This window comes from Chionomys nivalis, chromosome 3 (assembly GCF_950005125.1).
Source record: "Chionomys nivalis chromosome 3, mChiNiv1.1, whole genome shotgun sequence".
Taxonomy (NCBI): Eukaryota; Metazoa; Chordata; class Mammalia; order Rodentia; family Cricetidae; genus Chionomys; species Chionomys nivalis.
Genome location: NC_080088.1, coordinates 62,710,484 through 62,733,565, shown reverse-complemented (window position 1 = coordinate 62,733,565; position 23,082 = coordinate 62,710,484). Strand labels below are relative to the sequence as shown.

General features: G+C 53.5%; 1 protein-coding gene and 1 long non-coding RNA gene across 2 annotated transcripts; one reads left to right on the top strand and one right to left on the bottom strand.

Annotated features, from left to right (window-relative positions):
- The first annotated feature begins 1,667 nt into the window (after positions 1-1,667).
- Positions 1,668-22,333, top strand: Meltf (melanotransferrin). Its single transcript, XM_057765114.1, has 16 exons — positions 1,668-1,716; positions 2,819-2,973; positions 5,123-5,222; positions 6,883-7,065; positions 7,963-8,119; positions 9,282-9,349; positions 12,345-12,532; positions 13,113-13,293; positions 13,436-13,587; positions 15,150-15,246; positions 15,979-16,173; positions 16,775-16,931; positions 17,039-17,106; positions 18,506-18,693; positions 20,009-20,207; positions 20,712-22,333. Exons 1-16 carry the CDS (start codon positions 1,668-1,670, stop codon positions 20,789-20,791), a joined length of 2,217 nt encoding a protein of 738 aa, XP_057621097.1. The 3' UTR covers positions 20,792-22,333.
- Positions 19,365-21,442, bottom strand: LOC130871615 (uncharacterized). Its single transcript, XR_009056845.1, has 3 exons — positions 21,294-21,442; positions 20,988-21,052; positions 19,365-20,114 (listed from the first exon to the last, which is right to left on the bottom strand). It is a non-coding gene; the product is annotated as an uncharacterized LOC130871615 (long non-coding RNA).
- Positions 22,334-23,082: the final 749 nt, after the last annotated feature.

Here is a 23,082-nt window from a genome sequence, read left to right as displayed (position 1 = left end):
GATAGCTGGGAGTTCAAGGCCAGCCTGGCCTACAGAGTGAGACTCTGTTTTAAAAAAAGACCAAAAGAGAGAGAAAGAGAGACAGAGACAGAGAGAGAGACAGAGAGAGAGAGGGAGAGAGAGAGAGAAAGAAAATTGCACAGGTAATTTCTCGTAACCCAAGGGCCATAACATGAATCTGGCTTCAGTCTCATGCAAAAATATACTGCAGAGAATGCCACAGCTGGGCTGGAGAGATGACTTAGTGGTTAAGAGCACTGTCTACTCTTACAGAGGACCTGAATTTGAATCCCAGCTTTCCTGTCAGGCTGCTGGCGACCCCCTTGGAACTGGATCTGATGCCTCTGAGAGCCTCTGCACTCATGTGCCCAGACCTGTACAAAGACCTACGCATAGACATGTAATTCAAAATAAGAAAATACTTTCTTTAAAGTAAATGGTTTTTTTTTTTTTTTTTTTTTTTTTGGTTTTTCGAGACAGGGTTTCTCTGTGGTTTTGGAGCCTGTCCTGGAACTAGCTCTTGTAGACCAGGCTGGTCTCGAACTCACAGAGATCCGCCTGCCTCTGCCTCCCGAGTGCTGGGATTAAAGGCATGTGCCACCACCGCCCGGCTAAAGTAAATGGTTTTGTTCACAGTCGCTGGCCTTCTCAGCATACCCGTGCAGATGGACTCAGCAGTCCATCCCCACAGTGACCCCTGAACATCTCTGTCAGGAGCCATTTTCCCAAAGAATATAGCAGGAACCATTGTCCTGGGGATGTTTGCGGAGAACCCCACACCCCAACTGTATTGAGAACTGCTTGTTGGCAGAGCCCGCCCTACACCCAACTATCTTGAGAGTTATCTGTTAGCGGAACCCACCCCACATTCCAACTATCTAGAGAACTGTTTGTGGTTGGAATCACAAAAGGAACAATTCCGCTTGCACAGAGAACACTAGGTGTGCCGACTCGTGACCAAGTGTCGACTCGTGACCATTGCTGCCCCGGCAAGACCCCTTCCTGCCCTTGCCATGCCCCTGCCCCCATCCCAAGCCAAATTCCTCATCCAAGGGCTATATAAGCCACAACCATTTCACTAATAAAGTGAGACCTGGACAAGAACTCTGCTTGGTCTCCTTTCTGTCTCCCGCCCATGTCTTTTTCAGATAGCGCCTCTTCGGGACCCTGGAATAACTGACCCGCTGGGCGGGTTTACACATCTCCTTTGATAGGGCTCCCTTACTTCACCCGCCCTCTTCTTGCAGGGGAAGGAGAGGAAGAGGAGACTTTCTGCAGCCCGTTTTCCACATATCTTAACAAAACACCAGGCCTAGGACACTGGTCGGCCTGGAACAGTGGCTTTCAGGCTTTACTGTGGACCAGGAAAAACAAAAATGAAAACAGACAAAAACAAACAAACAGACCAGGTTAATGACAGAACAGAGAGGGCCAGGGAGTAACTGAGTCAGTCAGCCACCTTGGGTCAGCCGGAGGCGTCAGCAGGGGGTGCCAGAGTTAAAGCCAAGGCCACGCGTTCAGTTCAGGTATTCAGTGCAGGGTGTGTCAGGGGCGTGGACTCTGCCAGAGCTGCGCTTAAATAGTGGAGGGTCAGTGAGACCAAGGAGAGGAAGCCAGGCCGGACCTGCCAGGACCCCAGCCAACCCAGCTGCAGGCTGCACACTGCCATGAGGTTCCTGAGTGTGACTCTCTTGCTGCTCCTGTCCCTGTACACTGGTGAGAATGTCCCCCAGGGAGAGTAAGGTGCTGAGCAGCACTGTGCTAAGTCTATGGGCCCCTCACCCCTACCAGGGCACAGCACGAAGGAAGCAGCCTTGAGCCAGGCCTCCAAAATGAGTGCCAGATGTCGGGGAAGAAGTCCCAGGGTGTCCTGTCTGGTGCAGAAGGCGGGAGGGAGTTTAGGGGATGCGGTCGCCGTGATGACAGAGGAAGGAAAAAGAGGGTAAAAAGGAGGAGGAAGAGAGGAGCCTTGGGGACAAGGGTTGAGTGTTCCAAGCGCCATAGCTGAAGGAGGCAATGGAATGTACAAGTGGTGACCTTTGGTGAGGATGGGGTGCAGGCTGTCATCGGAAAGAACCTGGCCCCCAGACAGACGGACCAAAGACAAGTTTCAGATCTTTCCCCGAAGTATAGGCCTCCAGAGGATTCTGGCTGCAAAGTCATCAGCCCCTAGGAACTCTGGAACCTCTTCCTCTGGGCCCCTGCTGGAACACTCCCTAGGACTCTGACCTGGTCAGATCAAGGGACACAGAGGAAGCCCACGGAGGACCTGTGTGTCCTCTGCATAGCTGACTTCCAACACTGAAGGTGGGCTTCTCACCTGCTAATAAGTCTCCTGATGTCACCATTAAGGGAACAGAAACCTGAATCCACCTATCCACTCCTCAACCTCCCTTGCTTATCTCACCTTCCCACAATAAGGACCTGACTCTGCCCCCACTGCAGAAGGCAGGGACCCCGCACCATCAGTCACAGGTCCAGTTCTTGACCAGAAGGGCAGAGATGGCGCTGAGGTGGGATCCTGGGCCAGCACCTCTTTCGGAAGGGGTCAGGAATTTGCTGGTCACAGAGCCTGTTGAGGCATGGGACCGGTGCTCACCTCTCCCCAGTCTGAGCTCCATGGCAGGGATTCTCCACAGCTCTGTAGTGGGCTGGGTTCTGAGCCACCCATCTGCAGGCGCAGCTCTGCCCTGCCGCTGTGTCTCACTGCCTTGCTGTGGGAATGCAAGGCTGTGTGGCGGGGGACTGGCCATGCAGGCTGGTGGGGTCACCACGGGCTGCATAAACAAGGAACGGTTGTCTGCTGCCTGGCCCACAGTACTCGGTGTGATGGAGGTGCGTTGGTGTACCATCTCAGACCCAGAGCAGCGGAAATGCGAAGACATGAGCAAGGCCTTCCAGGAGGCTGGCATCCAGCCCTCCCTCCTCTGCATCCAGGGCACCTCTTCTGACCACTGTGTTCAACTCATCAAGGTGAGGCCTCTCCCTTCTGCCCGTTCCCCACCCCTGGCCCAGACAAGAGGGCTCTGACTCAGGAGGAGCACACAACAGCCCCATTCACCGCGAAGAGGCCGATGTCCCTCTGCCAGGGCTGGACGATGTAATCTCCCAAGTTTTCCCAGCAGCAAGCGCCTGACTTTTTCCTTCCAGGTGGGGGGCGGGGGCATGAAGGGGCTATAGTCCAGATAGGCACAGTGGGGAAAGGAGAACGTGAAGAAAATCTTCAGGTAGGATTTCCCTTGTACAATGGCCCTGCTGGGATGGGGACAGGGACACTACCCACTCGTGGGGGAGAGAGCAAGCCATAGTGAGTGTCCTAGCTTGTTTTTCTATGCTGTGGTAAACACTGTGGCCAAAAGCAGCTTGGAAGGAAAAGGGTTTATTTCTTTTTTCTTTTTTTTTTTTTTGTTGTTTTTTTTTTGTTTTTTGTTTTTCGAGACAGAGTTTCTCTGTGGTTTTGGAGCCTGTCCCAGAACTAGCTCTTGTAGACCAGGCTGGCCTCGAACTCACAGAGATTCGCCTGCCTCTGCCTCCCAAGTGCTGGGATTAAAGGCATGCGCCACCACCGCCCGGCTTTTTCTTACAGTCCATCAAAAAGGGAAGTCAGGGCAAGAACTCAAGGCAGAAACCTGGAGTCGGGAACTGATGCAGAGGCCATGGAGGGGGCTGCTTACAGCCTTGCTCCTGGCTTGCTCAGTTTGCCTTCTTACACAACCAGGACCACCAGCCCAGGGATGCCACTGCCCACACTGTCCTGGGTCCTTCCATATCTACCGTCAATCAAGAAAATGCTCCAAAACCAAAAAAAAAAAGCAGGGCGGTAGTGGTGCACGCCTTTAATCCCAGCACTTGGGAGGCAGAGGCAGGCGGATCTCTGTGTGTTCGAGACCAGCCTGGTCTACAAGAGCTAGTTCCAGGACAGGCTCCAAAACCACAGAGAAACCCTGTCTCGAAAAACCAAAAAAAAAAAAAAAGAGAAAAGGAAAGAAAGAAAGAAAGAAGGAAGGAAGGAAGGAAGGAAGGAAGGAAGAAAGAAAGAAAGAAAGAAAGAAAGAAAGAAAGAAAGAAAGAAAGAAAGAAAGAAAGAAAGAAAATGCTCCAACTGGCCATGGTGGTGCACACCTTTGATCCCAGCACTCTGGAGGCAGAGGCAAGTGGATCTCTGTGAGTTCAAGGCCAGCCTGGTCTACAGAGTATGATCCAGGACAGCCAGGGCTACACAGAGAAACCCTGGCTTGAAAAACCAAAATAGAAAAAAGGAAGGAAGGAAAGAGGGAGGGAGGGAGGGAGGGAGGAAGGAAGGAAGGGAGGGAGGAAGGAAAAGAAAATGCTCCATAGACCAATCTGATGGAGGTATTTTCTCAACTGAGTTTTCCTCTTCTCAGATAACTGTAGCTTGTGTCAAATTTGTGTGTGTGGGGGGGGGGACCCTAGCTAACACAGTGACTTCATGACCCATGGTGACTACTCACTGCCACGGAGTTTTCCAGAATGTGGCTTGTAAGTTTCCTAGAGAAAAAACCCCCAACCTAGGGCCCTGATAATGTGAGATGGGAAGGCAAGTCTGGGTGATGGGAGACCCAGTAAACTGGCATCGGCCCTTCTCAGAGGCAGGATAGGACTAGAAAGGTAAGTCACCATAGGACAGGTACTGCCTGGGGCTCCATTGCAGTCTGGTCCCTAAGAGGCCTCTGAGAACTAACCAGCCAATGGAGCTAGCCCTTTGAGGGCAGAAGGCAGCGACACTGAAGGACAGCTCCTCTCAGCCTCCGTCCCACATTTACTCTCTTGAAGGGAAAGCCTGGCTGGGGACCGGGGCAGGAGGCCCAGAACCTCACAATGAAGAGATTCTTTCCCTGCAGCTCCTCCTTGCGCCCCCGGTGTTTCACTGTGCCTGTCTGTTAAGATCCTGTAAAATTCATAGCTAATACTTGTAAAGAGCAAATGTAATAAAGTCAGGTTGAATCCTGGGCCCTTGGGGTGGGGCCAAGATAAGATAAGTTTCCTGGGTCAGATGAAGGCTTTGGAGGTCTCCGTGCTTCTTGAGGGACTCTGTGGGTGTCACTGAGTTCCGGCTAAGTGGGCCCACAGCTGGGCTGGCTGACCTTCTCTCTGCCATCAGGACCAAGAAGCTGATGCCATCACCTTGGATGGAGGAGCCATTTATGAGGCGGGGAAGGAGCATGGCTTGAAGCCAGTGGTGGGTGAAGTGTATGACCAAGGTAAGGGGCATGGTGCAGGGAGAAACAAAGATCCCACACAGAAGTCAGGGCCAGTCTGGCCATGTGGCCTTGAAGCCCCCAGGCTGGTCACCAGCTCTATCCCTAGAATACTTCTGGGGGTCTAGGCAAAAAGCCCTTCTGAGAATTTCCTAGTTCTCTCTTGAAACGTTTTGGTGGGAGAGCCAGGGATGCAAAAGCTGACTGAGTCTGCTCTTCCAGGGTGGCCCGACAGCAAAACCCCAACTTTTGCCCACTGGGCTCTTACTAAGGGGCAGCCGCATGCCTGGGGCATAACTAGGTGGAATCCAATGTGCAGGTGCCTGGTGACCAAGGTGCCCATATATACACATAATTTAGTGCCCCTATCAGAGGCAGCTGGTGTGGGATGGGGACAGGAGGGATGAGAGCTACAGAACCCAGCAGACCCAGAAACGTGCCGCACCTGGGGCAGAGTCCTCGTCCTGTCACGTGGCCCATGCCAGTCTCCTTCTACCTGACATGTTCTGGGTGTCTCTCACAGCTTGGCCAATGCCCAGCCTCTATTGCTGGCAAGGCAACAGTCATATCCTCTCATGAGCTCTCAGGCCCTCGCATCTTTGCCAAGGGTCCCCAAGCTCTGGTGCTCACCTCTGGCTAACTCAGTACCCCACTGAGCACCCACGGGACCCTGGTTGGGAGTGGAATGGTAAGAAGAAGCCCTGGTTCACCAGCAAGAGTCAGTTAGCCGGCATGCACCCCAAAGCCCAGTTTCCCACAGGGCAAGAGAAAGAGGTACCAGGAAGCCTGCAGAGGAGGCAAGAAGGGAGGCTGATGGGGCAGGGCTCCAAGGATGGGCTGGCGGGAGAGTTCTGGATGGCTCCAGAAACTCACGAGAGAGGCAGCACCAGATGGTGAGAAACAGCTGCTTAGTTTTCTCCAAACCCAAGCATGCTCTGATCACGAGCATCCATGACCACATTGTGTGTGTGTGTGTGTGTGTGTGTGTAGAGAGGGGGGCTGGGGGGGAAGGAAGGAAGAAGGTGTATATGACTGGCCTGGTCTTCGGTCCCTGTAGAGAATTATGTGTCTCTTCCTAATAGCCTTCTCTACAATGGGCCCAGGGGAGTCTTGTGGAGCTGCAGAGCCCATATACCCAGAGCCATTCAGAGATCTGAGTGACTTGGGGCCACATCACTAGCTCCCTGTGTCTCTCCACCCCCCTTCCCACCCCCACCACTCTGAGTACCCGTCTTCTCTCTATAACCATGGCCCGTCCTTCAAACCTGCAAGCTCTCCTGAGGGTTTCCGCTCTCAGAAAGCGAAGGCTCCCCTGACTTGAGTCGTGGGGACCCAGCAATGGCCAGATGGCTCGAGAAGGAAAATGGGAACAGTTGAATGAATTACTGTCCCTGTACGTGTCTTGTTCACAAGTCAGAGGAGGGGTGCGCCGGGGGGCTGGAGGGGAAATCTTGTGCTAAGATGCGCTCTCACCAGCTCTCTCAATGATAGAGAACCAAGCACACATCCATGTATTCACCTCTACATGCACGCATGCACGTGCACACACACTGAACGTGCACACGCACACACACGTGCACTGGATACCATCTTCCACAGCCTTTCCAGGAGTCGCCTGTGTCCTTCTCCCTGCTGTTCTCACTCCGCAATTCTCCCTCTCTAGACGCTGGGACCTCCTATTACGCCGTGGCCGTGGTCAGAAGAAATTCCAACGTGACCATCAACACCCTGAAGGGCATCAAGTCCTGCCACACAGGCATCAATCGGACTGTGGGCTGGAACGTGCCTGTTGGCTACCTAGTGGAGAGCGGCCATCTCTCAGTGATGGGTTGTGATGTGCTCAAAGGTGAAGGCTGGCGGGGGGGGGGGGCAGCTTGAAGTCTCCAGTCAGCCCCTCCTTTCTCACTCTGCCCATGCATGCTCTCACCCCACGCCCCCTTGGAATCTGCAAAGCCTCACCTCTTAGGAGAGCCTTCCCTGAGTACAGTCAGGGCGTCATGCCCTCCACTCTACTGGCCCAGCCTGGTGGCCTCCATTTGAGTTTCCGGCTCGTTGGCTTTTACAGAGCACATTGCCCCTTCCCATGTAATACAGCCCGGCCGAGGACCAACCACAGTTGTAGGAAGACAACCAAGAAGAGATTGACCTCATGTAGGCTGCTGAGGGTGGCCTCTGTCTAGATGTGTCCCGAGCTTCCTAGACAGTTGCTGACATCACCCATAAGCCCCCAAGTGGCTTGTGGGCTCAGCCATGGTATAACTGACAACCTAGGAGATCTTATGGCCACAGTCTCTCAGGGTGGGCGAGCATGGGTGGTCTACAAGTCTAGTGTGAAAGAAAGAAAGAAAGAAAGAGAGAGAGAGAGAGAGAGAGAGAGAGAGAGAGAGAGAGAGAGAGAGAGAGAGAAAGGAAAGAGAAGGAAGAAAAGAAAACCCCACAAAAACTATGCAGTTCTCAGCAGGTAGGTCAGACCCCATGACAAGCCAGGTCTCTTCACTACTTTCGCCTTTTGGGTAAAATTGCTGGTCTCTGGTCTGAAAACTCTGCAGTGAGAACAGAACCCAGTTTGCATTCAGCTGTCCTGTGAAGACATTTCTAGACAACATTCTACTTTCCAGCCACAGCGACAGCCCCACCCGGGGTCTGAGGGCCCAGTCTGGGAGTACTAGTGTGATCCAGTTAACGTTTCTTCACTTGAAGCCGGAAGGTGGGGTCAGTGATCTCTCTTTGCTCCTTCTGACAGCCGTTGGCGACTATTTCGGGGGCAGCTGCGTCCCTGGAGCGGGAGAAACCAGCTACTCTGAGTCCCTCTGTCGTCTGTGCCGTGGCGACCCCTCTGGGCACAACGTGTGTGACAAGAGCCCCCTGGAGAGATACTATGACTACAGCGGAGCCTTCCGGTAGGGGACGGGGCAGGGTGCAGTGGGAGAGCTAAGGGATGCAGGGAAGTGACCTGTGGTCTGCCTGGCTTCAAAGAGCCCTTTGTGCAGACCTCTTCCCAGTTTATAATAAACATGAAACCGGAAGATGCCAGGGCGGGTTTGCTCACAAAGTCAACATGTTTGGTGTGCTTAGAAAAGGGAGGGCTCTGACCAAGGAAAATGGAAAAGGCCAGGTCAGGCTGCTGACGTCTGCCCATCAGGGAGGGCCTTTCCCTATGCTGGTTCTGACTGGCACTTCAGCCTGCCATGACCCAAGAGAGAGTCTAAGGGCTCATGTCTAATCCCATTCCCAGCTCCTGCAGCAATCAGTACTTCATGTCCCCACCTAGCACCCTATTATTGGTGGCCGGGGGAACAATTTTTACCACAGAGGGAGGACACAGTCCCTACTACCTCCCCATGTCCCTGACTATTCGCCCCTTCTACCTTATGCCCTCACAGACCTCAGTGGTCCGGTACCTCCCCGGCCCCCAGCTCAGTTTACTTATTTTCTGGCCAATCTGCCTCCCATATTGGGAGAATATATGAAAGTCACGATCCTTTCCACTTGGGACATTTGGGTACGACATGAAAGGCCTCCTCGTCCAGTCCACTGTGTCAGAGGAGTGTCATCTCCAAAATATACTGGATGTCTGGGCTTCAGATGGCAGGACAAGGAAGGCAGCGCAGGCCCTGCACTGACTGTAAGGGGCCACTCACAGCCTGGCATAGTGCCCCAGGCTTTTAATCCCAGCACTAGGGAGGCTGAGGCAAATGGATCTCTCTGTGAGTTCAAGGCAAGCCTAGCCTGGCCTACGAAGTAAGTTCAAGGACAACCAGGGCTACACAGGGAAACCCTGTCTTGAAAGGAGAGAGAGAGCACAGCTCGCAAGCTCAAAGAAGCCCCACCCCGCCTACCTTATTGGTCCACCCGACATATGACGGAGCTAAAAAAGGGTCCACCCCATGGCAAAACTACGCTACCAACAGTCTGGGGGCGGGCCCCCAGAACTGCAGAACTGTAAAATATATACCTCCTAGGGTCATCTCCTGAAGCTGGTCAAACTCCCAGGGTAGAAGCGGGGTGGCGTTGAATGGACGAAGCAGGGCTCCACCCAGGCTCGTGGTTTTTCCTACACAGGTGCCTGGCGGAAGGAGCAGGGGATGTGGCCTTTGTGAAGCATAGCACAGTGCTGGAGAACACGGATGGTGAGTGGGGATCAGGCGGAGCTGCCCAGGTTGGCCCTAGATCCTAGCAGTCTGGTTCAGTGCTGCTCTGAGTCTCCCGGGGCATTCTGGGTAAGCCCCATGTCTTCGGACGTTAGCTCCCCATCTTCACAAGGCCGCAGAGGGGTCTCACGAGCGACATTCCAGCTGCTTGGTGCGGCAAGGGTGGGTAGAGCGAGGCTCTGCTCTGAGTGTGGCACTGGGTTCTCTCCGTGACCACGTAAGTCTACTAACCCTGCACCAGACACTGTGGGCTGCCCTGTCCCTTCTTGATGCCCCCTGTGCCCCTGTGTCCTGGAGAAGACCGGCCTGCCCCCGGACAGTCTTACTCAAGATGGGTTGCTGGGATGGATTGGTTTAAATTTGTTTTGAACTTTGTAGTAGTTGAAGTTTGGAACCTTCAGCCAAAGGCAGTGGGGAATGCCTATAATCCCAGCACTTGGATGTCTGAGGCAGGAGGATTACCACAAGTGATAAGATTACACATACGTCTGGAACTATCTTTTAATTTGAATTTACCTGAATATCAGTAAGCATTTTTTCCTCTCTAAACTGAAGTAGAAATTCTATGCAGTAAGATTTTTTTTTTTTTTTTAAGTACCACAGTCCATACTGTGGACTGAAGCAAACCCTTGTGCTCCCATTCTCCCATCCCTGGGCCCCAGCCCCCACCCCAGTGGCCACTCCTGACTTTTGTCTGGTCCAGAGTGTGTGAGCCTTATTCTCTTTGTTTCGGGGTTATGTTTCTTGTTTATTATGTTATTGTTGATTGGGTTGGGGGGTGGTGGTGTTGATGAGGTGTTAAGGAACAAAAGAGCTGTCTTGAAACCAGAACAGTCCTACAAAATTAACTATCCAGGCATGGTCCTTTGATGCAACTCAGGGAGGCAGCCCCACCTTGGCACTTTTGAGCTAATTGTTGTGCCCAAGTTGGTGGATTAGTCTAAACTTCATGAAGGCAGACATAAACCAAATTTAGTGGTGGACAGCAAGCTATCTAGTGAAGGACAAGGCATGAAGAGCTGTCTTCAGTAAAGGACAGGACAGGACCATTGGATGAACTGTCCTTGATGGTCCCCAAGATGGGTTAGCAAGGGAGAGCTTGGAAGGGGGCAAACAATAGCACTGTGTTGAGTCTGAATCAGTATTTTATTCTCTTTTTTGTTATTGTTGTTTTATGTATGCATGAGTATTTGGTCTGAATGTATGTTTGTACATTATTGGCACACCCTGTGCCCAAGGAAGCCAGAGGAGATCATCAGAAGCCCTAGAGCTGGATTTACAGTTGTGAGCTGCCATGTAGGTGCTCGGAATCAAACCTAGGTCCTGGAAGAGCAGCCAGTGCTCTTAAATGCTGAACCATCTCTCCAGCCCCTGATTATTTTGTTGTTTTGTTTGTGTGTATGATTGTTGTTGTTTTCTTTTGTTTCTTTTTAAAGTTTGAGTAGTAACATAATGGTTTCTAAAGAAGTAGTTAAGAAACATCTTTGTGAGCCAGATATACTGATGCATGCCTTTAATCCCCACACTCAGGAGGTAGAGGCAGGCGGATCTCTGTGAGATCAAGTCAGCCTGGTCTACATAGCAAATTTCAGGACAGCCAGGGATACACAGAGAGATCCTGTCTTCACACACACACACACACACATCACAGGAAGGAAGGAAGGAAGGAAGGAAGGAAGGAAGGAAGGAAGGAAGGAAGGAAGGAAGGAAGGGAGCAAAACCAGTAGAATCAACATTGCCTAGAGTGGTGAGTTAATTGGATTTTGTCCCTGAAGCTGAGAAGCAAGAGGTCTAAAAGGCATGCTTGACTCTTTGACAAATGACTCTGAAAGGTTTTCGGCAGCTTTCAGTGGAGAGAGGCTGGAATGGGGAGATGCATCGGCCGTGCCCTGTGTGATGGTGAGGGTTCTCTAAGTGCCCGTGTGGGGTGTGGAAAGGCCTTGCTGGGTGTGCCCGCGGCTTGAGTGGTTGGATTTCTAGCTGTGAGAGAGTGCTCGTGACCCCACAGGTAACCTTTGCCTTCTCACTTCCTGACAGAGTCCCCTTGTTCGAGTTTAGAGCATTGGCTTTTTGGGGTTGTCACCCCTTCGTGGGTGGAATGGCTCTTTTTAAAGGGTAAACCAAGACCACCAGAAATATCAGAGACTTACCTTATGATTTATAACAGTAGCAAAACTGCAGTTAGGAAGTACCACTGAAAGTGATTTTATGGTTGTTGGGGGAAGGGGGGTCACCACAGCATGAGGAACCACAAGGTAGGACCCACTGTGGTTTGGTTCTAGTCTTTTTTTTTTTTTTTTTTTTTTTTTTTTCGAGACAGGGTTTCTTTCTCTGTAGCTTTGGAGCCTGTCCTGGAACTAGCTCTTGTAGACCAGGCTGGTCTCGAACTCACAGAGATCCGCCTGCCTCTGCCTCCCGAGTGCTGGGATTAAAGGCTATGGGGAAAGGCAGCATGCAAAGTCAGCTGTGTGCGTAGTGACGGTCAAGGGTTAGGAGCAGACATAGAAAGTGAGTTCGGAGAAAAAGCCTTAAGGGGAAGTAAACCAACATAGAAACATTTGCGCTTTGGACAAAGCCTGCAGGATTACCCTTCTCCCTCAGGGCCACGGCTCTGAGGAGATTCTGACAGGTGATTCACTGTGTCTTCTGCCCCTTTCCCCCTGTCCCCTGCTTACTTTGCTACATTTAGCTCTCTCACCCTAAGCACCTCTGGTTTTTTACTTCTCTTACCATTTGTAAGTAGCCATGTTAGTGCGTGTTGTATTATGGCAAGCTACCTCACATTTATTTAACAGAAATTATGAGGTAGAAAGAGTACATCCAAGGCCTTGTGTACGGCTGAAGAACTTCATCACGAGTGCTGTGTTCCCACCACCAAACTGTGCAGCCTCCCCCAGACCCCCTCTCCCATCCCCCACTGCCCTCCCCATCCTCTGTGAGCACAGGAGCTGACTCCCCGGTTCCCACCTTCCAGGGAAAACCCTGCCATCCTGGGGCAGGGCGCTGATGTCCCAGGACTTCCAGCTACTCTGCAGGGATGGCAGCCGGGCCGATGTCACTGAGTGGAGACGGTGCAACCTGGCCCGCGTGCCTGCACATGCCGTGGTGGTCAGGAATGACATGCATGGGGGCCTCATATTCCAGCTGCTCAATGAAGGCCAGGTGAGGAAGAATGTCGTGCCCTGAGAGCCCCCAGGTAGCACTGGGCCCTTGGCGGGGGTGCTCAGGGCTAAGGTCTGGAGGGACTCTACCCGGGACAGACCCGAGAGGGCCAGCAGCCAGGGCAGTGTGAAAGGCACCTCACAAGCTGGCAGGGATGGGAGTAGCCAGAGCATGGGCACTCCTCAGAGTTTCATAACCCCTCAATGGAAGTCCTTCCGTCCTGTGCCTCTGAAGGTCAAAACCACGACCTGTGGGCAAATAAGGTGACTACTGTGCCATTGCTTAAGTGGCGAATGGAGCTTTGCAGTCACCCCGCTATGTCAGTCACCCGCCCGGGGAATTACCTGTGCTCATAACCATCTAAACTTGAGCCATGAGCCCTGTGTTCAAATGGTGGGGCTTTGATGAGGCAGAACTGGAGGGGTATAGAGAACAGAGCACCAGGGAAGGCAATGTGGAGAACTGGCAGGGTGGGCACCTGGCCTGAGGTCGCAGGAAGGCGGTTCACGTGGCTGAACTTGGGTGGGAGGGATGTAGGCCGCAATCTCCTCACTGCCCTGCTTCTCCCTTTGACACGCAGATTCTGTTCAACCACGAGTCCAGCAGCTTCCAGATGTTCAGCTCCGAGGCCTATGGCCAGAAGAACTTGCTGTTCAAAGACTCCACCTTGGAGCTTGTGCCCATCGCCACCCAGAACTATGAGGCCTGGCTGGGCCAGGAATACCTGCAAGCCATGAAGGGCCTGCTCTGCGACCCCAACCGTGAGTCCCTATCCCTGCCCTTGCTGCCCACATCTCTGCCCAAACGCAACGTGGCAGGATTCACATGAGGCCGGAATTTCTCTGAGTTCTGATTTGAAAGGCTTCCTGTTGAGGTAACTGCCTCCATGTGTACCCTACACAGGGTTGCCCCACTACCTGCGCTGGTGTGTGCTGTCCACACCCGAGATCCAGAAGTGTGGAGACATGGCTGTGGCCTTCAGCCGGCAGAGACTCAAGCCAGAGATCCAGTGTGTATCGGCCGAGTCCCCAGAGCACTGCATGGAACATATCCAGGTGGAATGGGCCAGGGAGGAGGCAGTGCGGTCCCTGCCATGGTCCTTGTCTCCCATCCCAGTTGGCTGGAAAGAGGCATTTGGTCTGAGGAAGTCTCTCCCTTGCGAACTTGGCTTTCCCCTGTACATGGTGGGAGTGGGAGACCGCCCTTTACTAGATGGTTGCTAGATGCCCACATTCGAAACAGCTTCCGCCACGTCTGGAGATCTAGCGTGCAAAACGTTTCTAAAAGCAATGCGTGGAAACCATGCGTCCTGTGTAGAAAGGGGCAGAAAGAATGCGTGGCGTTTCTCTTTCCTGTGTTCGGTTTTAGTCTTTACCCTAAGCTCGTGATACGATCCATTCCTGAGAACTGGTACCCACTGATCCACAGTGAAAACCCCAGCCCTTGCTCAGAGCCCATCCAGTCTGTCCTCCTGGCTTCCCCGGTTGGACACTAAGGCAAGGGAGGCTGGGAGGAGAGGGTTTCTCTCTCCCAGTGCCTGGCAAACTGACCTTTGTCTGGGTATCTCTCCAAATGCCTTCAGCACAAAGAGATGGGAAGGGCAGGGTCAGCTTCCCCTCAGCCTCAGAGGAACATGTCAGAGAAGGGGGCACCCAGGCCTGTGGAGAGAGAAGGAGACTGCACCAGGCCTCTTCAGAAGCCCAGCAAGAGGCCCCAGTGAGCCTCAGCTCTAGCTTCCCAGGCTCTGGAGATGGCGTCCAGTGTAGCCTTCGCTGTCCCTTCCTGAATCCCACGGTGACCAGGCCCTGGCGTAGGGGTCAGGCGGTGTCCTCCTTTCTATCACAGAAGGTGTGAGGAACGGAGTGAAAAGGAGGCCCTAAGAGGTGTACCAACTATGTATCTGCTACCCACTGTTACCTCCTCACACCTATGGACTGCACAGTGTGGGGCACCCTCATAGGGTGTCCAGGCCCCTCTTTTCTCCAACCTGGCCCTTCTCCTAGGGTTTACCATATTTCTGTAGCTGTATTGCCCTTTTTAGGATACTAGCTACCTTGGCTAGGATCAGAAGGCTTCAGAACGGTCAGGTGGGATAGGATATAGGTGACCTGGAAGGAAGGGTCCAGGGTGGCTGGAGGGAAGACCTGCCTGCTGCCTTCTCAGACGGTCCCTAGCACTCAGGGAAGATCGTCCTGAGGCCCTAGGGTTCTCTGGGTCATTCTGCCATTGTTGGTACATTTTGTCCATGTAAGGTACCACCCATTGAAGAGTACTGAGAGACCTCAGGCCTCTGGAAGATGGCAGTCCCCGGGGGCCAAGCAGTAGGTCAAGGGTAGTGCTAGGCAGAGCAGGGATGCGAGAGTCTCAGCATCTGTACTCTGAAAAACCAATGTCACCAGGAACTGAAGTGTGCCCCTCCCCCACACACACACCTGTATCAGCTGCTCTTAGCCCTTCAGCCGCCCAGCAGCCTCTGGGCCTGGCCTCTTCATGAGTGCAGGAAGGTTCAGGGAGGAACAGAGTGGGATTCTCCCGACCAAGGGGACTCCCAAAGGAAGAGAGGCAGAGCCATTTCCAAGGATTCCCGCCATCCAGAGCCCCTCCCTGTTTTCAGCAGGCTGGTCATATTGACGCTGTGACCTTGGAAGGTGAGGACATCTATACAGCAGGCAAGGCGTATGGCCTGGTCCCGGCGGCTGGAGAACAGTATGCTGGTGAGTGTACCTGCCCCGCCTTGTGGCTCGTTCTTTATAACTCTAGAACCTTCCCCCCACCCCGCGCCCGAAATCATTTGGAGAACCTCCAGCTTCCTCTCAGTACCTCATCTCTAGGCCTTGGCATCCATCTGTCGTGAAGCAGGCCCCTCCTAGCTCAGGCCTCAGTTCTGAGCAGGGTCAAGTAGCCTTTGCAGAACCCAGCCAGAGTCTGTTGCATATGCTCCTGATTTTCAATTTCCCCATTAACAACTACGAAAGCCCTTCTTACCAGGCAGCCCAGGCCTCACAGACAGGCCACAGCGTGCAAGGTGTCCTTGGCCTCTCCCTGACATTACGCGGAGCCCTCCGCCTCTTGGCCTAGTCACACCTTCTTGGTGGTTTGGGCTTGATTTTGTCCTTTGTCTTCTTAAGTATTGACCTTAGGACATTTGGTCCCTCCTGCTCGGCTTAGAGAATGTGTCTACAGGCCTTAGCTGTGCATGCTTTCCTCCCAAAAAGTGAGAAACACCACCTGGGTGTGAGAAAGATCATGGGTGGGGGCTCCTGGGGTTCTTCAACCAGGTGAAGAGTGGAGACACCAGGTGCTCTCTAAGGATCCTGGGACATCAGCCTGGGCACCCCCAAGCCTGTAAGATACCCACAAGCTGAGACAGAGAAGCAGGAGGGGGCTGTTAGGCATGGATCACGGCTTTTGTAAGGGCGCCTTTCAAGATGTCCATCTCCCTGCAGAGGAGGACAGGAGCAATTCCTACTTTGTGGTGGCTGTGGTGAGGCGAGACAGCTCCTACTCCTTCACCTTGGACGAACTTCGCGGCAAACGTTCCTGCCACCCAGGCTTGGGCAGCCCTGCCGGCTGGGATGTGCCCATAGGCTCCCTCATCCAGCGGGGCTTCATCCGGCCCAAGGACTGTGATGTCCTCACAGGTACCTCCCTCTGAGGGGCACAGACCCGGAAGCTCTCTGGGATCTGACGGGAAGATGGTCAGCTCTGAGGGTCAGGTCTTGTTCTTGGCATGGTCTTGGGAGAACCCCCCCCCCCAACACGCACATACACAACTTCATGGCATGTCTGAGTGGTCCTGACTATCCTGCATTGACCCCACATCTGGCAGCCCCTAGCATTTCGGACCTTGTTAGAAAGGGGGAGGATGTGCACTTTTGTGCCTCAATGTTCTAAGTGCTAAGGTGGCGACAGAATAAAGAATATTTGTCGCGTGTAAATCTCTTCCCATATTCTCACAGTGCAAAGCCAGTGAGGTTCTTGAGCTGACTGGGCACACACCTCTCTCATGGCTGGTAACTCAGAGGAAATAAACAGTTGTCTTACATCAGAGCACACAGAAGGCACTAGGATTGACAGTTCCCTCTCCTGACAGAGTCTAGATCATGAGATAGTGACCTCCCCGTCCCTGAAGAAGTTCAAACCAAGGCCAATGAGATGGGAGAAAGGCCTTTCTCCTCCCTGGCTGTCTTTCTGCTGGTGGGGGGGGGGGGGACTCACCACATCCCTCCCACTCTGCCCCAGCCGTGAGCGAGTTCTTCAATGGCAGCTGTGTGCCTGTGAACAACCCCAGAAACTACCCATCCTCGCTGTGTTCACTCTGCGTGGGAGATGAGAAGGGCCGTAACAAGTGTGTGGGTAGCAGCCAGGAGAGATACTACGGCTACAGCGGGGCGTTCAGGTACTTGGTGGTAGCTGTGGAGCGGGGGTGGGGGGGGTGTCTTCTAGCCTGGCTCCCCCCAGGCAGGATTGTCCTTCTGACATCTGCCCTGCTCTCCTGTGTAACAGGTGCCTTGCAGAGCATGCAGGGGATGTGGCCTTCGTCAAGCACACAACGGTCTTTGAGAATACAAACGGTACGTGAAGGGGCTGGGGCTAGAGCAAAGTCAGGTGGGAGAGGGCTGTTCCCGATCCAGACCAGTCCAGACCAATCCAGGCACAGGACGTTGCTGGGTTTGTGGGTTTGGAGACAGAGCAGCATCCAGGAGAGAACTCAGAGGCCGCAGCGTTAAGCGCAGATGCTGGGGGTGCCTTCCTTCGGTCCAGAATTGAAGTTCATATCCCACTGCTAGCTAGGTGGTAGCTGCATCTCAGCCCCTCTGCGGGTATTTATGGGGCACTGAAACCTGTGGATGGGGGCTGCAAGACCTTTCCTCTGGCCGCTGGTCATGAGCAGGTCAGCGTCCTGTGCAGGGAAGTCCACTCAAGTCGCACTAAGATACGGCCTAGTCAGGTTCATCACACAAACAATTATGTCTCCTGGAGTCATCTTCCCAGACTTCACTAGGGCAGAAGGGCCCAGACACTCAGTCCCAGGACCCCAAAAGGTTCATCTGAGATCCTGAGTCCAGTGCCTCTCACCTCCTATCATCCACCTACTCTCGGGGGGCGGGGGGTGGGGGAAGAAGCCACGTCTGTGTGGGTCTAAGCCCTTTCTGCCTACCCTGCTGTGCCACAGGCTTCGACAGTCCCCCAGATCAGGCTTAGCCATCTTTTCCCCTTCCTCTGTTGTCCCAGATACAGCCCAAGGAGCGCGGCTGTGGCCCAGAAGGCAAATAAGACACGTAGGAAAAACATCAGTATTTCAAAATTCACATTCTAGCCAGGCGCTGGTGGTACATGCATTTAATCCCAGCCCTCAGGAGGCAGAGGCAGGTGGATCTCTGTGAGTTTGAGGCCAGCCTGATCTGCAGAGCAAGTTCCAGGACAACCAGGGCTACACAGAGAAACTTTGTCTCGAAAAACAAAACAAACAAAAACTCTATCTATCCACAGTCCCCAGAGGCCACTGAGGTTAGCAGGACTCTGCCCCAACCATGCTGGAGAAAGCGTCCTGATGCCACAGCCTGCTGCCTTGCCCACCTCCCACTCAGAACCTCAGGCCCCACCTTCCGGGCAGGAAGCTGGCCTCTCTGCATGAGCCCGACAGTCTACCTAGTCCCCATAAGCCTGGCAGTGTGCTGGACAGGGCTGTGGGAGATTTGGCTGCCATGGCATACCTCCCAGGGTGCTTTTTTATTTTTAGCTCGATGAGGAACCCGCCTGGTGTTCCTTCTGGAAAGGGGAGGGAGGATGCTAAGTGAGCACCTCAAGACAAAAGGAGGGGACTCCCGCAGGGTATCAGCAGCTTGATGCTCACAAATGCTGGTTGGAAATGCTGATTACCGGGAAGCTGTCCAGAAAGCACCACCTCCTCCTGGTGAAGGGTCTCATGGATCTCTCTCCCACTTCTTCCCACCCCATGCTGTCCCTCAGGCCACAATCCTGAACCCTGGGCTGCTCACCTCAGGTCACAAGACTATGAGCTGCTGTGCCCCAATGGGGCACGGGCTGAAGTAAGCCAGTTCCAGGCCTGCAGCCTGGCACAGATGCCATCCCGAGCTGTCATGGTGCATCCAGACACCAACATCTTCACTGTGTATGGACTTCTGGACAAGGCCCAGGTGAGCTAGGCTAGAGTGGCCTCGCATCTCGGATAATTACAACCCCGCCCCTTGCTACCGCTATTACTCTTGTGCGGTGCTGGAAGTTCAAACCCAGAGGAAGTACCCCACCGGGCTCCCCTTGAGAGCAAAACCCCTCCGAAGCTATCTCCACGCTGGGGCCATCAGTTCCTCTCCTGGTCTCTCTTGGGGGTAACCCCACTCCAGACAATATTTGCTAGGTCCCCGAAACTGCTCTTGTCAGGTGCACCATGACCCCTGACCTCACAGCAGCACTGGCCACAGCCCCCTCCTCCTGAGCCCCACCCTCCCCTTAGAATCACTTTTTCTGTTGCTTTTGGGTCCCTACACCAGACTGGTATCCTCCTAGCTCCATTTATTAGGCTGAATTGGCCCTCCTTTGATCCACCAGAACCGTAGACCAGCAGAGCCACTGGGCTGTCCTAAACCTTGGAATTATATGTACTCTGTCCTTCAAGCCAGCGACCTCCCCAAGCTGGTCCCTCGAGCTCTCAGAAGCAGGGAAGAATACCGTGGGATTGTACATTTTTCTGAGATAGTGGCTAGCTTCAGGAGACTCGACAAGTCCCCTCCTCGCCACTTCCCCCTTTCCCCTTGATTATTAATAACAGTGGACACACCTTATACATGTGTGAACAAGATGTCCTTGTATTTGTATTTGTATCCCAAGCTGTGCTCAAACTCCCAATCCTGCCTCAGCCTCCTCAGTTCTAGGCTTATAGGGCTACATCACCAGCTTCTGGCATTGTGTCTCGCCTTCCTCTAGCTCACTAGGGCTGGCCGACTCTCATTCAGGCCAAGGGTTCCCATCAGGGAAGCAAGTAGCAGGATCAGCCCTGGGACCCTGATGAGGTTTGGTGATGACATCATCAACTCCCTCCGTATTTTTCTCAGTCCTGGTGACAGAACAGGAGCCCCTATCTGTGAGACTGTCTGGGCTCATTGGAAAGGATGCCCGTAAGAAATCATTGCCAAAAAGATTGAGAAACGTTGAGCAGGCCCAGCCAAGCCCTTAGTCATTGCATCTGCACCCTCTCTCATTTCTGGGGCCTTCTTGCTATAAACCTCACACTTCAGTTTTGCATTCAAGAACCAGTCTGGTGTGACATTTCTGACTGTCTTTGGATGGCACCTCTATGCAAATCTTTCCCCAGACTTCTTTCATGACAGAGGCTCATCAGTAGTGAAGTAGATGGTTTCAACAGAAAGACTTGGCGACCTGAAGTGCTTGCTCTTTGGGACCCCCGGGATTGTCTGTAAGCCCAGACATAGTGGTTGCTTTCGGTGTTTCTAGGACCTGTTTGGAGATGACCGCAACCAGAATGGGTTCCAAATGTTTGACTCCTCCAAATACCACAGCCAAGACCTGCTTTTCAAAGATGCCACAGTGCGAGCAGTACCTGTTGGGAAGAAAACCACATACCTGGAATGGCTGGGTCCTGACTACGTGGTGGCTCTGGAAGGGATGCTGTCTCAACAATGCTCGGGTGCAGGTAGGGGACCAGGCCTTCTGTGCCAACACTTGTGATACCCCCTGCAAAGGCCCTGAGACACCCCATCTCCATTGGGGGTTTGGAATCAACTCTGAGGAAGCAGAAGGGTACGCCAGGCCTGGGTGAGGCAGAGGTTCCTATTTCATGCACTCGCAAGGTGAAGTGTCCTGGGAAAGTCCAGACAGGGAGGCTTGCAGATGGCTGAGTCAGGAGCTCCGGCCTGTTACCCAAATAGACTGGGATCATGAACATAAACGCTGAAAATGATAGTCCCAAGTGGATCTGAGGTAACGGCATAAATATGCAGGCAGCATAATTTGGAAGGGAATGCATATGTAAATAAACCAGGGAAAGGCAAGATTGTCGTGGGGCAGAAAAGAGATTGGAGCTAGCAGGCGCACAGAAATAGTCCTGCCTGTGTGTGAGCACCAAGCTGGCCGCCCACAGGCCTGGTGCTTCCTGCCTTAACTACCTGTCATCCTCCCTCCCCACCCCCACTCCCAGTGGCCACAGTGCACCGAGTACCCCTGCTGTCCCCGCTCCTGCTGGGCCTGGCTGCAGGCCTCCTCCCGCGTGCTCTCTGAATGTGGTTGCTGTAGGCAGCGGCTTGAGCAGGGAAAGCTACAGAGTCCAGCCCAAGAAACCCGGAAATCGGCTAACCCTGCAGGAGAGCGCGGGATTCCAGAGACAAGGTGAGGACTCTCACACGCAGCCCAAAGAGAAATTTCTGGAATCAGGATGATAAGGCCAAGTCTTCCCACCTGCCTGAGCCCTTGGTACCTGAGGCAACGTGCTGGCGGCTCCTTCAGCGAATCTGTGCTTCCCACCTGGAGCCTACAGGCTGGCTGGGGGGAGGGAGGGGGACAAAGAGAGGCTGGCTGCCATGGCAACCGAAAAGCCGGCTTCCCACACCTGCCTCTGTGTCAGTTGCCAAGGCAGAAACCCACCACCAACCTAGAGGACCTCAGTGACACAGTTCCCCCCCACCCAGTCCCTGCTCCCGCTGCTCCACTGCTCTCTCCCGAGTACGTCTGTCCACCGAGGCTCAGAGGCCCAAGCCCTGGGAGGAGCAGGGTTGCTAAGCACCTGAACTTTGTTCTTGTCTTCTGTGGCACCAAGGGGCCCAGCCCACTGGACAGTAGAATCTACCAGACAGGGATGGGAGAAAGGCCAGAGCTGGACTGTGGAGATGAAGTCCTGCAGAAAACCTCAGGTGAAGGAGGTGCAAGTACTCCTACTCCTCCGCCAGCCTCACCCCCAGAAAGAATGTTAGTGGATGAGGAGCGTGATGCAGGGTGAGGACTTCCTGCTGCAGGACTTGCCCTGCCCTGCCTGGACCTCTCCGCATCATGAGACTGCTGCCTGGAATCCACTGCTCCCTCCTTTGGGGTCAACCTCAACATTATCTTCCTCCCTGCCTCAGTGTGTCCCTCACCCCCCACCATCACCACACACACGCACACACACATACATGCGCGCACACACACACACCTTGACTGTGGGAGCATTTCTATCCCTTGTTTGAAGGAGCGTGAGCTAGCCCAAAATCGACACCTGTGTTGAACTGTGCCCGAGGACATGCCTGAACCATGGGGTTGGGAAGAGCCCTGTCTTTGCCCACAGCCCTGCACCTGGTGCAGAAGGGGCCCCTGGTTCCTGCACACTGTGAGAATCCACAGAAAGCTCAGGGATGACCCTCTCCCCTCTCCATTTGGCCATTGTTCCCTCAAGAGCCAGAGAAAGTTTTTCAGAACTCCCAGCTTTTACTCCAAATTTTGTTCCTTTAAAAATAATAAAGAGAAGAAACAGGAGCAAGCAGCCCTTGTCAGCACCCTGGAAGCAGCGTGGGCCTGGAGCTATTTGTGTACTGGTCTGTGTGGGGGGCCTCGGGATGCTGATGACAGGCCAGGTTCCCAGTGGCTCGCCCCCACCTGTGGGCGACAGGACAGATCTTTTACATCTCTCAGCGGCAGAGAAGGCCCTGGCAGTGTCCCATCCAGAGTCACACCTTCCTGAGGAATCTCGGTCACCGAGCTGCTTTGGAGACCAAGCCCCTCCTCTCAGGACAGAACCAGCCATTCTTTTCAGACCTGGGGATTGGTATTTCTCTTACAGGAGACTTTCACAGGGAGAGATGGAGTCTGTGTGGGCGATTGTGCCTCCCAGAGTGTGATGTCTGTGCTGTGTGCCTTGCAGGTGTGACTTTCAAGAGTGTTGTGTAAATGACGTCTGATTGCCAGGGGCCGCTGCTATGTTAGTGCTAAAGAAAGACATTGGCTCCTTTTTAAATAAAGCCAACCATCTCTGCATGTGCAGAGTCTTGGATTGCGGTGGAGACTGTCTGCCGCTGACTCAACTTGTTTTCTTTGTCGCTCAAAAGTCTACCTGCCTCACCCAAGATGGCACATTTGACAGGAAGCCAGTGTCAGGGGCCACTCTGCGTTCCAACCATTGTGGTCTGTTTGCTTCTCCATCAGTTGGTTCTCTGGCCCCCGCAGTGCCTCAGCCATCCCCATCCCTGGCTCATACCAGCTGCCTCCACCCCCTCAGCCTCTTGGGTGTCCGCTTCTCTGGGGACTGCATGCAGGGGAGGATGAGAACATCCCCGCTGCCCCTGCCCCGTATTGCCAGAATAAGATGCCCACACCTTATCTTTGGCAAGCTCACTGTTAACTCATGAGTGGGGGTTGAGGCCCGTGGTTCTCGAAGTGGATTCTGACCTGAACTGAAGCACAGACCAGTCTTTATGCTCCTCTCATGGTGAGGCAGGAGGCTGAGGCAGGAGGATCTAGAGTTTGAGGCCAGCCTGGGCTAAATAGATTTCATTTTTCCTGGGTGTGGTGGCACAAACATACACACAGTCTCACTCGATACT

Coding starts and splice junctions, on each gene's coding strand:
- Meltf (XM_057765114.1), top strand. CDS start 1,668: ATGAGGTTCCTGAGTGTGACTCTCTTGCTGCTCCTGTCCCTGTACACT. Junction 12,533..13,112: donor AGCTGCTCAATGAAGGCCAG/GTGAGGAAGAAT, acceptor TTTGACACGCAG/ATTCTGTTCAACCACGAGTC. Junction 16,174..16,774: donor GGACTGTGATGTCCTCACAG/GTACCTCCCTCT, acceptor ACTCTGCCCCAG/CCGTGAGCGAGTTCTTCAAT.